The sequence below is a fragment of the Alosa sapidissima genome, chromosome 9 (genome assembly GCF_018492685.1).
Source record: "Alosa sapidissima isolate fAloSap1 chromosome 9, fAloSap1.pri, whole genome shotgun sequence".
In the NCBI taxonomy this organism is placed as follows: Eukaryota; Metazoa; Chordata; class Actinopteri; order Clupeiformes; family Clupeidae; genus Alosa; species Alosa sapidissima.
This window is the reverse complement of record NC_055965.1, coordinates 26129164-26145864: the sequence shown is the minus strand read 5'-3', so window position 1 is coordinate 26145864 and position 16701 is coordinate 26129164. Positions and strand designations below refer to the sequence as shown.

General features: G+C 40.6%; 1 protein-coding gene across 4 annotated transcripts; it reads right to left on the bottom strand.

The window, feature by feature from the left end:
- Window positions 1–5539: 5539 nt before the first annotated feature.
- LOC121719571 lies at window positions 5540–11716 on the bottom strand. Of its 4 annotated transcripts, XR_006034274.1 has the most exons (10): window positions 11363–11716; window positions 9843–9917; window positions 9370–9567; window positions 8792–9002; window positions 8312–8322; window positions 7831–7918; window positions 7686–7719; window positions 7286–7455; window positions 6612–6789; window positions 5775–5804 (listed from the first exon to the last, which is right to left on the bottom strand). XR_006034274.1 is itself a non-coding variant. In XM_042105317.1 (9 exons), the coding sequence occupies exons 2-9, from the start codon at window positions 9898–9900 to the stop codon at window positions 5708–5710; spliced, it is 867 nt and encodes a 288-aa protein (XP_041961251.1). In that variant the 5' UTR covers window positions 9901–9917; window positions 11363–11716; the 3' UTR covers window positions 5540–5707. The 4 variants fall into 4 exon arrangements, 3 of the variants coding, with proteins under 3 accessions (XP_041961251.1, XP_041961253.1, XP_041961252.1); XM_042105317.1 differs by lacking the exon at window positions 6612–6789 and having other exon boundaries at window positions 5540–5804; XM_042105318.1 differs by lacking the exon at window positions 5775–5804 and having other exon boundaries at window positions 6209–6789.
- Window positions 11717–16701: the final 4985 nt, after the last annotated feature.

The window sequence follows — 16701 nt, the reverse complement described above, 5'->3', positions numbered from 1 at the left end:
TTCTTCAGAGGGAAACTCACTACAGCGTGTATATAAACAGCTTACTATGAACTGCAATAATAGGGTGTGCACAAGAGTTACAGGAATTGTTATAACTAGATGCACCGCAGAGTATCTGCTAGACAACAAGTACCAAAACATGATTAGTTCATAGATTTTTACATGTAAAATTCATTTTATACAACGCCACCCCCATCTTGCCTGTTCATAATTCTGAGAAATTCTTGAATTGTAATTTTAATAAATTCAGAAAAGGACATCAAAAAAGAATACTAAGGAGTGTGCAAACTTTTTTTTCACAAACTCTGTCATGATTGTGTCATAAACATTATGCCTGTATATCGTTGTCTTCTCATTAAAAAGGTGTAATGTGTTTGAAATGCACAACTGTATACTCCTCTTCATACAACTCAAGCTGCTGCTGTTGCGTGTTGGGTTTTAGCATCTGGGCCGCATTGCTGTACAGGGGTACGTCCTGTTCAACGGGGCTCTTGAACTGATCACTAGCACACTGGACATCACTGAAAGATCCTGTGTCCACACGCTGAGCAAGGTCTGAAGACTCCGGGTGGACGCTGACAGGCTCCCTGCTAGCAGCCGCCTGTGGGGGGGAGAGAGAGGTGTGGACAGCGAGTCGTCTGTATTGGCAGGGGCTGCCTTGAAAGTGCAACTGAAGCAGTAAAAAAGTGTAATTGTGCTGAATGTCCATGTGCTCTCATGTCCATTGATCACAGTTGAGGCTAAATCTTGCAACATACCCTCTGTAAACATTCCACTTCAGTTGCCTGTTTGGTGTAGCCTGGTTATAACACAGTCCCTAATGGGTAATCTAAATCCATATGGACACTGTACAAAATCAGTGGAAAACTACTGGTACTTCCATATGTTAACAGTTAGTGGATAAAATGCAATCAGGTGTCCCTTTTAATGTATTGCCTATTTAATATGATTCAAACTAGAGGTCATTATATAGACATGATCAGTTATCAACAGGGATGTAGTGTAGGCTAAACACAGTAAACCTAGTTTATCGACCTCTGAAATTTCAGAAATAGAGTTTGCCCACCTCTTATTAGAGTTTATCAACCTCTCAAAAGAGTTTATTCATTTTTATCATTCAAAAATCACACTGTATTATCTCATAGGCTATTATCCATGTACATGTACACTCATCAACACTCTTGGAACCATTTACTAACACTGATATTGTTATAAACATTGTACAATAATCTCCACCATCATCAAACATGTTCTGACCGCCTCTTTAAAAAATCTGATACCGCATGGTGCAGTCCACCTCATCGAGATAGCAGAAACCATAGTATACCCAGCTCTTATTTCACCACTACATTTCACCACTACATTCTACCACTACATTTCACCACTACATTCCTGGTTATCAATGATTTTTTTAATCTATTCTTCTTCTTCTATTAAAGTCGATAGATCAGCTAGGTGCCATTTCCTGTCGTAACTTTAATGTGTAACCTACTTCATAACATCACTGATTCACTCTTCTCCTTCTTATACCAAGTGTAACTCTGTACTGGTGGGTTGGCATCACTGCTGCAGGTCAGAGTCACTGAACTGCCCTCCACTATTTCACCAGAGGGACTGACCGATGCTGAAGTAAGTATTCCCTGGATGATCTTTTGCAAATAAAACAAACATCCATGTACATCCATTGTGACCTAAAATCCTGTTCTGACATAACATCCTAGAACCTATACAATATAGCAGCTGGGACAGAGATTCATTTATTATTATAATATGGTAGGTGGTAGTGTAGTGGTTAAGGAGCTGGGCTAGCATGCAGTAGCCTGAAAGTTGTTGGTTCAATTCCCGGCTTCCACCGTTATGCCCTTGAGCAAGGCACTTAACCCCAAGTTGCTCCGGGGACAATGTGATCCCTTGTAATATAGCTGACATATATGTAAGTCACTTTGGTTAAGAAGTGTCTGCTTAATGTAATGTAAAATGTAATGTAATAATAATAGGCTGGTAAGCCTAAAGTTAAACATGTTACATGTGGGATACATGGTATACATTCTACTACTCTGTTGATAAATCACACAGCACTTCTTATGACTTATTTTGTAGTGAAAACTAAGAGAAGTGAAGTTTACATATGATTATTTAATTAAAGGTTAAATCAAAATAAATATGATAATACAATATTGTTGTATTTTCTACTCACACTGAACATCCAGATAAACAGCTGTAGAATTACTGTGTCCAAGTTGGTTCTCTGCCTTACAGTAGTAATGCCCCTGATGTTTAGAGCTGATATTCAACAGGGAGTAGATCTGCTGTGAGCCCACCAGAGATGGCGCTATTCCACTTTTATACCAGGTGTAGTTCTCCACTGGTGGGTTGGCTTTGCCTATGCAGGTCAGTGTCACTGCACTGCCCTCAAATATCACAAAGGAGGGACGGACAGAAATTGTGGTATTTTTTGGAGGGTCTAAAATAAATATTTTCAATTTCAGAATTCACAAAGTATTAAATGATTGATTGATCTTCAACATTATTCCATATTCATTGAATTGATTCCACATAAGTTGTAGTGTTAGGGTTACCTGGTCCTGTTTCAATAGCCACTGCTCAGTCCAGGCAATTTCGTTTTTACTCAACTGTGAAAGTATAGTCTGCACACAAGATGCTGCTCCCAAACTATTCAAATGATTGTTTGTTTTTATATTGTTAACAAAATAGTTTGAGAGCAACATTGAGTGCTTCTGTACTTCTCAATTGGGCTCGTGTCTGTCCAGCACCTAGGATCAAGTTATGCCAGGACACCCATGGCTTTAATACGTTATATAGTTGTATACTCACACAGTACACTAAGCTTCACTTGTGGAGATGGATGATCCTCTTGGCCTCCTATTGCACAGGAATAGTTGCCCTCATCTTCAGTAGTGATATTGTTGAGCATCAGCTCATGTTTTGATCTTTGCATAAACAAAATTTTTTCCCCATCCTTTGTCCACGTGATGTTGGAGTTTTGCCCCAAAGTGCAGTGGGTCTTGCAGGTCAGCTTAATGTCTTGCCCCTCAATCACTGGCCCAGAAGCCTGGACCAACAGGTCTGCAAAGCCTAAAGAGCATCAGTAAAGAGCTTTAGTCAGCGGTGATATTGGACCATTTTTAAAAAGTCATCGAAAATTACTTCTACAAGGATGATGTTTTTTTTTTGTGCTCAATATTTACTGAGACAGAGGTTATACTAATAATAATGCTGTGTTACATTTACCTTTTACTGTGAGGTGGACCTTATCTGATTGCCATGTCTCCTCGTTTGGGTTTGTTTCAATCCTGGCATAATACAGACCTGTATCTCTGACTTTCACATCACGCAGTGTCATTGTGCAGTTTTTCTCCAAATCGCCCATGTACTGGACTCGACCCATATACTGTGGGTTCTCAGATATATCGGATATTTGGCCTTTATGTGTGGTGTTAATGATCCAGAGGACTTTAGTGACCGTGAGATTAGGAGGATGGGTGAAAGAGCAGGGCAAGACCACTGATGATCCACTCACAGCACAGATATGGTTAAGAGGCAAAGTGACCTCCAATTCCTGACCAGAACCTCCTGAAATGTAAAGAAGACACCATACAATAATAATGATTTCTTTCTCAAAATCAAACACTGAACTGATGGGTTGGCATGGCCTTTTGATATAAAACAGTATGTAAAACATGAAGAAACAGTGTGTAAAACATGAAGAAACAAATGATCATATAAGCATAAAAAAACTGTACATACAGTACAGCTAAACGCAGTGCAAATAAATGTTTTATCATTGTATCTGCATATGCGTGTGTGTGTGTGTGTGTGTGTGTTTGTATGTAGCATTGTATCTGCATGTGTGCGTGTGTGTGTGTGCGTATGTTTGTGTTTGCGTGTAGCTTGATATAATTTGCCAGACTGTAAAGGGTGGTTTCCTCTGAGGTTGTATGTCCTATTTAAACTCATAGCACGCTCATGCGTACAACAACCTTTTATAGCTGTTTTTGGAGGTAGCTGAAGAGTAAGCTGGTGTGTCCCCCATTCCCAAAGTATCTCACTGTGCCCGTGTTTAAATACCTGCTACATACTAAATACATGCCACATTGTTTCATTTCTTGTTTTATTAATGCATGAAGTCCATGTCATTTCAACATGGAGTTGATGAAACCCTTGTAATGTATTTCTTTACTTTGAACTCTAAAGGGCAAATATAATTTGGTGCAATATAACAGAAGTGGAAGTAAATGTCTAAAAAGTCAGATTTGCTCCAAAATCTGTGAGTTCCTTTTTTGGACCATGCTATAACTTTCCATCAAGTTTAATAAATATTGTGCTCTGTTGAGTTATGCTACCTTGTCGAGATGAGCTACCATAGCGCAAATCAATAGCATTTTTGATGAATATGGAGCTATTCTGGAAGCTAAAATGCTTCTACCATTAACACACTTTTAGATGTTTGACTACAGAACACTTTCAAAGCGGAGAGGGGAAATAAACAAACCTGAATGTCCGTTTGTTTGTAATATGTTTTGTTTTTGGTCTTAGCTTAGCGATTTTGATTGGCAGACGTGAAATATAAAATATTGTACATTGAGGTAGCACAAAATTACAGTAAATGTACTTCTAACAGTGGATTGTTTTATTTTTTCCACTGCCCTTGTGTGGTAGCATAACTCAATAGGTAGTCCTGTTTGACAGACTGTTTGTAAGTCTGTAGATAGATAGATAGAGCAAACAGCTCACCACAGACATTATGTGCATTATGTGTCCAGGTTTGTGGATTAGAGGAACACACAGAGGGAACCCTCTACTGGATATACCATGTAATAACATTTTCCTATAACCTCTATGACAACATGCAGTTTCTAGCTTTCACCACTAGATGAGAGCAGACTTTGATCAAGGAGTCAGGATTTAGATGGTCAGCTTCAACTACCAATTGGCCACCACTATAGACCTCTGAAGTACGCCTACAAAAAAGAACCAAAACGGCCATCTTTGCCCATATAAGGAGATCTGTTTGTTAATTGAAGCTAACTACCTATAGCAAGTTGCATTGCAAGTTAGCTCTGGGGTAGCAAAAATCTAAGTGTGCCGCCTTCACGTACCGGAGATCACAGTATCCACTCGAAGGCAGAGGACAAAAGTGTGTTCAGGAAAACGTCTGCATTTCAGACTTTTTCATCCCCGCGAGAGTTTAAAAGATGCGATAATTCAAAATCCCCATGTTATTTTCCCATAGGAAAAATCGCCAGATACCGGATGTCAAAGATGGCTGCTTTTTTGTAGGCGAACTTCAGAGGTCTATTGGTTTCTTATAAACCATGTCACACCCCAACATAGCAAATTGAACATCTGACCTAGAACCGTTACAAAAACAAGAGACATCAGACACAACTCAATCAGCAAACAATTGTTTTAATGTAAGTTCCAAAATAGAGGAAATTGAGGAAATTATTTTACATTTAGAAATATTTTGCATAAACAAATATTTGTAAAAATTAACTCCTGTCATTATTATGAAATGCTTTGCGGTGTAAGCACATCTAGAATTTGTATATTTTTATGCTGAGCTTATATAGTATAGTAATATAGCATAATATAGATAGATAGATAGATAGATAGATCCCCAAGGGATAATATAATATTGGCATACATGATCTCAGTAATGGCTTGAATAACTTTGAACAGTCTTCTATTCCCCCGGAAAACTAGATGGTTTAGTTGGGCTTCCGTTTCTTGCAACACTGCTGTAGATTACAGAGAGCTCCCCCTCTGGTAAATCAGGTGAACTGCAAGAAGACATCAGTACAGTGTCAAGAGAACTCTGCACAACTTAGGCATATTGAAATCACAAAAGAGTCACTTTCTTTCCTATTTTGTTATAGATTGTTTCATAGTCCTGAGATCTGGAGATTATATTGTATGTGAGGAGAACTTGCAATGGCAGAATTACCGAAGGTACCAGGGCCCTGGCGCGGAGGGGGGCCCACCACTACGCCACCGACTTGGGCCCCCTCCCGTCAGTACTTGGGCTCATCACTCAACATCGTGATGGAATCTCGACAGCAGTTCTCGGATGTTTATTTTTCTTTTCATGTTTTTCAATGTTTATTTTTAAGGGATTGATAGCTATTTATACCACTCTCTTGCCCTATAACTATTAGTCATGGTGACACTATTTGTTTACGTTCAGATGTTAGAAGATACGGAAGCTCATTGCTTTCAAAACAAATATCACATTATCTCATAATTACGAGCACACACAAGATAAAAGAAAGGCAAGAACTGGAGGAGACTAAATCCAAAGTTATTAAATTGGATAGTTTTCTAATGTTGCTGCTGGCGTTGGTGCTACCGATGCTGATGTTAAGTCCTACCTAAGGAGTAGGCAAGCATGGGACAAGAACCATTGAGTAGATTGGCCATACTCTCCATAGAGAACAGCAGAGCCAGGCAGTTGGATTTCAATAAGATATCTTTAAGGACTTTGCTGAACATAAGGCCCGTAGAGTGGATTTCTAATGGGTGAGTTACAGGTTGTTTGTGTTATGGAGTAGGCAATTTGTGGCACAAATGTGGGGTGCACTTTCTGTGACCTGTTTGTGGAAGACTATCAGACTGCTGCTCCACGTTGTAATAGGCTAAAGTGTGGTGTAACTGGCTGGGGCATCTGCACCATTCACCGGCGACCCGGGTTCGATTCCCGCCCCGTGGTCCTTTCCGGATCCCACCCCGACTCTCTCTCACACTCACTTCCTGTCACTCTCCACTATCCTGTCGCATTTAAGGCATAAAAAAAAGAGTTTATAAAATTAAGTGTTGTCATATATTGTGTAGGCCACCGCGTATTTGCAGTGTTTTGCATGATGCTTTTCTTGATGACTATTTAATTGTTTGGCGGCTATGGTATCTGCGTTTTGGGTTCGGAATTCAGAAGTGGTAGCGATGATTAGTCAGGTAGCCACTGTCCATGCCTCTGTCTGATCATACTGTATGTTGGCTAATCTCCACAACATACACACAATTTTGTGTGTGTGTGTGTGTGTGTGTGTTTGTGTGGTGTTGGAGGGGAGGAACTGAGAACTTGTATTTTTGCTAGACATCCTCTGAGCCCCCACCACAGTAATGCAAAAGTCAAAAACATTTATCTCAGGCTAAAGCCCCTTTGGGTCATAAACACTGTAGACAGATCCCCTAGTATGCAGTATATTAGCCTACCCCAAAAAATCAGATTCTATATTTTTTAACCGAGTCTCAGTTTGTGTCTCACCCCTGTGCCACCCCAGCCATTTTGAACTGGACACTGGCACACTGGACATCATCCCCCTCAGTTTCTGGAGATTCCCTGCGTTTGAACTGGACAGTGGTGTACTGGACGTCGGACTCTCGTCCAGACTCTCTGGGGGCTTGGGGCTGAAGAGTGAAGAGATGGCCATTGTCCTGTTTTGGCAGTAGTATAATTATATAATACTAAAGTACATTAAACAATGGTATAGTATATAATACTGAAGTATGCTAAACAATGGTATATATAGTATACAATACTGAAGTATACTAAACACTAAGTAGTAATGAAGAAGCAGCTAATAATATGCACTAAGGAAAAAAAGGACAGAAATCATATGCTCTGCACTGTAAGAAAGCTCATCAGTCCAACATGACTGCCTTACCCTTTTCTTGTGCCCCCCTGATCTCTTCTTGACACTGTTGGAAACATGATGAATTATAACTGCATTAATAATATAGAATAAAAAAAAACTAAAACTGAAATGTCTCATTTGCAGCACATGTAAGATATGATGGTTTCATTCTGACCTGATCCAGTTTACCACACAGACCAGAACTAGAACCCCAGCTGCACTCACACTTACACCTATCGTCAGACAGGTCCCAAAGCTCAGCTCTGCAGGGAGGAAGGACACAAAAGCAATTGAAGAAAACTACAGAATAGCTACAGAAAGAAGTATAAGTATGAGTATATATACTCTTTTGATCCCGTGAGGGAAATTTGGTCTCTGCATTTATCCCAATCTGTGAATTAGTGAAACACACTCAGCACACAGTAAACACACAGTGAGGTGAAGCACACACTAATCCCGGCGCAGTGAGCTGCCTGCATCAACAGCAGCGCTTGGAGAGCAGTGAGGGGTTAGGTGCCTTGCTCAAGGGCACTTCAGCCATGCCGACTGGTCGGGGTTCGAACCGGCAACCCTACGGTTACAAGTACGAAGCCCTAACCATAACAGACAAGATATTATAGAATATAATCCTCCGGTTTCAAGTCCGAAGTGCTAACCAGTAGGCCACACAACCACCCCCCCCCCCCCCCCCGCCCGAGGGAGAGAGAGAGAGAGAGAGAGAGAGCGCGAGAGAGAGAGAGAGAGAGAGAGAATACCTGAACGAATGACTGACACAGCAGTAGAGTTCTCTGCTCCATATTTATTCTTCGCCTCACAGTAGTACTGTTCTTCATCCTCAGACATTTTAGTGATGCTGTACTGCTGTCCTGATCCTACTGACTCAGACTCATTCACCTTAAACCAGGTGTAGTTTGCCACTGGGTTGGCAACACTGCTGCAGGTCAGAGTCATATCAGAACTAAAAAGAGCTGAGGTGTTTTTTGGAGAAACTAGTGGAAAAGAGGGACATCTACAGTAGTAAACTTCGCTATTTGTTCTTTGCAAACACTGTACTTGTACTATATGCATGTACTACGTGAATGTGCTTGCTGACACTCAGCTCTTCATACTCACACATTACATTGAGCTTCACTGATGCAGATGCAGTTCCACAGGAATAGAAGCCTTCATCCTTAATACTGACATTCTGGAGCTCAAGTTCATGTCTGTTTCTCTGTTTGCCAGTTACAACTTGTCCATTCTTTCTCCATATCACTTTGGGATCGCCTGTCACATTGCAGACACTCATGCAAAGCAACTTTGCATCACCGCCCTCAATCACTGGTAGAGGAACCAGCACTGTAAGATCTTGAAGCAATAAAAAAATAAATAAAATTAATGTAATATGATAGACATTTTTAAAAATTAAGGAATAACATTTATTACGGATGGTTATATTTGTTTAGAAATATTATCATGGTATTTGGCTGATATCAACTAAATGCAAAAATGATGATGTAATCGTAGGCACATGATTGAACAGGTGTTATGCTGGAACTAAACAAACATCCTCATTTACCTGTGACTGATAAATTGACCTCAATAAAATCACCTTCCCTTGTCAGATTTTTATCATCAGTTTCAATCACATATTTTAATCAAATTGTCTTAAAATCTTAACATGGCATTTGGTAGGCACCTGATAAGCAGGAACCATATGAATAATCTTATTTACCTGTGACTGTCAAATTGATCTCAAACTTGCCTTCCATTGTCTTATTGGGATTCTCAATCTCAAAAATGAAGTTACATGTCTGATTATTGAAAGAGCAGGATATGACCACTGATGATCCACTCACAGCACAGATACTCATTTGGCTGTGAAATGCTACTGACATACAACAGTTTCCTGAAGGGGGGTTACTGAAGACACCTGCAAGATTTAGTTCATTTATTTTACATAACAGTGACTCCTGGGAAATGCCTGCGTAATGTCTGAATCAAAAGTTGTAGTTTTGCATCATATACAGATGTGACACAAACACAGGGTTGATGCCATGACATTGTGTAATTTTCATAGATTTAGTAAATTATAATCAATATAATTTATTGATGATGTTACACATGCTGATCCACAGTATGGTCACTAATGCGAGAACTCTGTTTTGTACCATTATCTAATCTGATGGAATATATAAAATGGTGTACCTTGGCTGATGACCAAAAGAAGAAACAAAACCAGAGGGAGGGAACATGTCAGTTTCATCTTCACTCATTCAGTTCCTGTGGCAGATAAATGTATGTATTTAGTCAAAATGAAACTAAAACCTTGCTAAAACAACATTGTGTAACCCATATTATATTACTTTATGATTAATGAAGAGAGAGAGAGAGGGGGGAGTAGAGAGAGAGAGAAAGAGAGACACACACACACAGTGTATTGATGAAGAGTAAATGTTTGTAATGTTTGCATATGTTTGTTTGTTGATTTGTCATGCCAATAAAGCATATTTGAATTGCATTGCATTGAGAGAGAGAGAGAGAGAGAGAGAGAGAGATTTGGTTCCATTTAGAACCCTCTGATGCTCCACTAGAACCCTAACCTCTGGAGCACCATCACCACCCCTATTTCACCTAACATAAAATCTAACATATCAGCCCATAGAAAAACACTGTTCTAAATGAGATAACACCTGCTCTTCCTACAAAAAGAAATTAGAAATAAGAAAACAAAAAAGAATAGATTGCAGTTTTAGAGCTATTGAATAACCGCAGACTTTGCAATTAATGGATACACAAAAAGTCTGAGGTCTGGACAACTCAATGTATGAGGGACAGACACACAGATGCACACACACACACACACACGTGGACACACACACACACATGCACGCACGCGTGCACACACACACGCACACACACACACACACACACATTTAAATATACAGACAAAGATATTTGCTCATTTATGGAACAATTTCTCCCACAACCACAGTTTCTTCATTGTCAGTCAAAGTGACGTGTTATCTCTCACAAACTATGAGCTATTAACACATGTTAAGAGGCAGTGAAACTAAACCAACAAGCATCAATCTATTCTTCCTGTTGCTGAACACAATTACATGAGAAATCTCGGGTTGCTTGAAGGTATCTACATAAAAGTGACATGACACTATCATGAACGTGTCATAAACATTATAAACAAGTCATAAACGTTTATGATATAACGCTTCTGTCACTCACTAACTCTCAAGTGTCATTCGATGTATGTCTTGACAAGCTAGGGTTAGGGTTAGTGTTAGGGTTATGACATTAGTATCATATCACTATCATATCACTCTTGTGTAGAAACCTAAAGTAAAGTGTTAACAAATCGAGAATGCATTTATTACAAATGCCTTATTGCATGCTTAACAAAATGTGCATTCTAATCAGAAATCATGGTCCATACACCAGTTCATAATCACTCAAAAATCAGATGTAGGACACCTATGGGACATGGTTTCTTGGCAACAATGATTAACCAATTACTAATAAATCAGTTCACATTATGTAGCATAAGAAGATGCTTTACTGCACTTACTCTCAGTCTCGGTACATTATAATTTCCCTTGTATTGTTTTAATGCTTTGGGTTGTCATTGTAAAACAATATATATTTAGGTTGTCAAACATATATCTATAGATTGTGAAATATAAGTTGGATGTGAAATCTCAAAATAGGCCTACCTGGTTGCAGAATAATCTTGAATCAGGTGATATGTGCAAACCAGAGAATCCTCAATACAATGCTGAAGTTAAACAAGGCTCTTATAGGCGCTGTGGTTTTACTGTAAAACATAACAGCCAATGAACAACAAAAAGGTTGTGGTTGATTAATTGACACTGTTCACTGGAAATGGCGAATGACATGCTGACTTCACTGTATGGAGAAAGATAGCAAACATTTTAGCTCCATACAGAGGTCTCTTTTTTTCTGCCACAAGGAAAAGTTATTCCTTCAGGAAACATTTTTCTCTTTGCTTGAATGGTGTGCAGGTTTTGGAATTGGGGCAAAAGAGAAATGTAGCCATCTGCTGGACATATGCTATAGACCCTTTCAAGAGAGTTCCATTATCAGCATCATAGTTGGCCCCACAAGACTTCCTTTTTAACATTCCATATGTTATCTTAATGCAGAGGAAGTAGATTGGGGCCCAAATAGAATGTTCAAGCATTGTTTGTGTTTACCTTGTTGAAAGGGTCTATAAACCATAGCTTTAAAATATGTGTGACACGGTCAAGGTGTAGGCCTACTTCCTAAGTTTGGCCACATGGTGGGAGTAGACTGTCAGGTTGCTTGCAGGCCTACAGTATCATTGATACTCTTACAGGCCTACAGTATCATTGATACTCTTGCAGGCCTACAGTATCATTGATACTCTGATCTGATACAGCTGGTAACACACAAGACACCCCCTTCCCCTGATTGGTAAGTACACATTAGAGTCAGCATGGTATCAGTCATACTATAGGAATCATATCAACATATATGATACATGCAGGGGACAAACAGTGTGCTCTTAGGGCTTGTGCACCCGGTGCAAGGTGGGGCAAAGCACAACTCAAAGCTTATTCATATCTTACACCCAGTCAGTGATATATTTTACATTTGCATTTCTGCCTTTGTTGACCATTTCCTCCAACCTCTGGTCACCTCCCTCCCATCTTACATCAAGGACACAGTGGAGTGCATCAAAATGTTTCAGAGAATTGACATGCCTGTGGAAGAAATGTATTTAGTCACTATGGACATAGAGTCACTGTACACAAATTCAGTGGAGGCCTACAAGCCTCAGAGCACTTTTTAAACCAGCGCTCCATTTGCACCCCCCCCCCCCCCCACACACACACACACACACAATGCATTGTGGATTTAATTGAGATTGTTCTCAAATACAATTACTTTTTGTTTGGTTCGGACTTTTATCTACAGATTTCAGGTACCAGTATGGGATCCAAGATGGCCCCAAGCTTCGTCTCCTTCTACTGTGGGTTCTTTGAGCAGGAATACATCTGGGACCAACGTAACCCCCATCTTCAACATATCACCAACTGGAAACGGTACATAGATGATGTATTCTTTATCTGGCAAGGGACTGAAAATCAGATCATAATATTCCATGAGTATATAAATTCATGCAGTTCACAACTCAAATTTACCATGGAATACAGTAAGCAACAAATGAGTTTCTTGGATATTCTTGTCTATACAGTAGGAATGGGGAACATCTGGGTACCACTTTGTACCGTAAACCAACTGATAGGAACTGCATTTTACATGGGCTCTCGTATCATCCAGTTTCCCTAAAAAAAAAGCTTACCTATTTAAAAGTTCAGCCGGATCAGACGACTCTGCAGTAGAGAGGAGGATTTTCAGACACAAGCCCAGGACCTGGAGGCCCGTTTCAATGACCGACAGTACAAGCCAGAATGGATCACAGGCGCTTCGAGGGTACGTCACAATCTGATTGCCTATATATGCCAAAACGCACAGCCACAGAAACACGTCCAAATTGCATTGTACAGTATTCACCCCTCAGTCACGAGTTCCAGTCCATCATACAGAAGCACTGGTATATACTTACCTCTGACCCATCTCTGACCTGCTTCACACTACCTCCAAGGGTTGTGTCTAAAAGACCCCCCAATCTGAGAAACCTATTGGTAAGGGCCCACCAACCTCCCCAACCAGACCATTTTTTGCGTCAGATCCCCCAGGGCAACTACAAGTGTGGTCAGAGTGCAACTTCACCACAAAAACATAGACATTCAATCATCCTCTCACAGGGAAACCTTTCCACATCAAGGGCGTGATTACATGCAATACTAATGTAATTTATATGCTCAGATGTCCCTGCGGGCTGGCCTACATCGGGAAGACCACCAGGACCCTGAAAACAAGGATTGCAGAACACAGATCCAACATCCGTAACCACAACGACAAGAGCCCGGTGGTGATACACTTCACAACGGCCAAGCACAACGTTTCCAGCCTGAGGAATACAGGTATTGAACATGTCAAGTGCCCGAGTCGAGGGGGGGATGTCAATTCCTTATTACTGAGGAGAGAAGGATACTGGATATACACTCTGGGGACATTGTCTCCCAGAGGAATGAATGAAGATTTTGACCTGAGGCCTTTCCTGTGAACTGTACTAGCTCCTGAAGACTGTCTACCTGCTCTTCTAGAGCTCTTCTGTGACTCTTGCTGTGACTCTCTTGCTTATTAGTGACTCGTGTCACTCGTTTTGCTACAAACTCTTCGGTGCCCCTGCATGCCTTGCTTCATGGACTTAAAATTGCATGTAGGCAACCAGTGAAGATATATTGTGACCACATGAATGGCTTACAACAATTTTTGATGCCTATTTTTTACCCATTGTTGCTGTTATCAGACTTGAATACTGGCTATTGCCAGTTTGTACATATTGGGGATGGGGTATGCACAGTATTGTCATTATTTTTGTCTCTTGTCATGTTTTCTGTTTTTTAGTTATTTTTTATTTCTTGGTTGTCTGTTGGGGTCCCTGAGTGTACAGTGTCACTTGTATATAGGGGGTGTCACTCTCAATGTTTTTTGTACTTAAGGTCATCAGCTTTGTAACTAATGACTATGGTCTGGGTTGTGAGCCCGATTATTGAGAACAACTGTTTACACCTGCAATGAGGGTCATGTGATCACCCGGAAATTGTATATATGGGGTGTGTTTTGTATGTGTTTTCACGTCTGAAGAAGGGTGATTACCCGAAACGTCATGGAAAAATAAAAACAAGTGGGAGCAGAAAACCCTGGTTGAAGCGGACTTTTTCTCTTTTTTGTCTGGTCGTTTGTTTGTCCTGCTCCCAGGTCAGACATTTGGATGTGCAGACTTTAAAACTTACTCAGTGATATATTTTGCGCCATGCACTCCACTTTTTATTAAACCTTGCGCCCAGGGGTGTGGTAATTAGCAACATTAGGTGTGGTCTGGCGCATGATCCAAAATTGCTATCCTACAGTCTCAAAAAATTATTACGCCACTGAGCAAGAAAAACCTGGTCTATAGTGAAAGGTGCATATAAAGCACAGCCGAGGATGCACTGTCACGAGATGTAAGCAGCAACTCCTCTGCAGGATAAATATCCTTAGGATTTTTATTCAGTTATTCGATCATTATTGGGGTAAGTGTTGTTTCTTTCAGGCTATGTTTTCAATGGTAACCCATTGTCAGTCAATAGTGAAAGTACTAACTGTATAGAACTGTTTCGTCGTTTGACTATCAGACCACGGTGAAGTTAGTTTCACTTTGCCTATGAGTTAAAATAATTTCAAATAATAACGTTTATGTCTATAAACGTTATGCTTCTTACCATCCATTTCTGATCTCCAAAATAGAGCCTTTAAAGTCACAGCTACATGACTGTTCAGACTACATGTCACATTGCAAAACATTGTATCAGATTTGGACCACATATTGGTCCACACAGGGCACACATATTTGGACCACACAGGGCAGCCGTGGCCCACTGGTTAGCACTCTGGACTTGTAACCGGAGGATTGCCGGTTCGAGCCCCGACCAGTGGGCCGCGGCTGAAGTGCCCTTGAGCAAGGCACCTAACCCCTCACTGCTCACCGAGAGCCACCGTTGTAGCAGGCAGCTCACTGCGCCGGGATTAGTGTGTGCTTCACCTCACTGTGTACACTGTGTGCTGTTTGTGTTTCACTAATTCACCGATTGGTTTAAATGCAGAGACCAAATTTGCAGAGACCCTCACAGGATCACAAAAGTATATATACTTATACTTATACTTATTGAAGTGGCCCAAACCAAAATGGAAAAGTTAAATGCCATTTATTCACATGTTTTGGACAAAATCAGATATATCTCACATCAAATGAAAAAAGTCTGACTGGTCTGGTAATGTAAACCATGCTTAAATTGATCTTGTTGCTGGTTGTGAGGTGCCCAGCAACAACTGGCTGTGCATTTAGGCTCTGTGATGTTAGGAAAATCCCCCTACTGGACATGGTATGTTACTACAGAAGCTGAACCAGAAGACTTTAGTCATATTTAGGCCAGCAGGGGGAGTAGAGGAGCAGGGTATGACCCCTGATGATCACACAGGCTGTGGCCATAAGAGAGTGTTACCCAATCATCTCCAGGACAAATTCTTGCTCTACTCTTACTAGGGATATCTAAAATAAATGCATACATGATATGATCTATATCATTTAATTACTTATTATGACCACCGAAGCGGCGGTCATATAGGTTTAGTCAGATTTTTTTTTTTGTTCTTTTTCGCATGCCCAAATTTCTGTCGAGGATTCCCGGGATACTGAAAGACCGGGGTACACGAAACTTGGTGGGCATGTAGCCCCACATAGATAGCATGGAACCATCGTTTTTCGTTTTGATCTGTAGCCCCCCCCGCTGGACTGAACCCCCCGAAAGGAGGGTAGGGCAGACACAGTTTTCTGTGAATATCTCGAGAACCGTAGGGTTTAGGAGGACCACCTTTTTTGTATGTTGATCTTAAGGGGCCATGTCAACCCATTCCATAACCACTCATTTCATGTATAGCGCCACCTAGTTAAAAACAAAAAAGTAAAAATTAGGTGTTGTAATCGCAGGTATCTGTGACCTAACATGGTCAAAACTGCACGAAATTGTAGGATCATTATGACACCCTCTGAATGCACGCCAAGTTTCGTGGAATTCCGTTCATGGGGGGCCACACAATAAATGAATTTATGTTACTGTACACCAACTGGCCTGTAGGTGGCCTGGAAACAGTTTTCTGTGAATATCTTGAGAACCGTAGGGCCTAGGATAACCAATTTTTGCGTATGTTTGCCTCCAGGGGTCATGTTAACCCATTCCATATGCACACATGTACATAAACAGATACACATGTACACACATACATTCACAGTAATCATACGTATGACACATACTCACACAGTAGACATATGTACGCATGCATGCACGTGCACACACACAAGCACATGCACGCACACACATACACACACACACACACACCC

Excerpts from the sequence above, each read along its gene's own strand:
- LOC121719571 (XM_042105317.1), bottom strand. The coding sequence starts at position 9,900 with ATGAAACTGACATGTTCCCTCCCTCTGGTTTTGTTTCTTCTTTTGGTC. Across the intron at positions 7,456-7,685 it reads CAGGGGGGCACAAGAAAAGG|GACAATGGCCATCTCTTCAC; the intron begins GTAAGGCAGTCA and ends CTGCCAAAACAG. Across the intron at positions 5,805-7,285 it reads ATGGCTGGGGTGGCACAGGG|TTCACCTGATTTACCAGAGG; the intron begins GTGAGACACAAA and ends GTCTTCTTGCAG.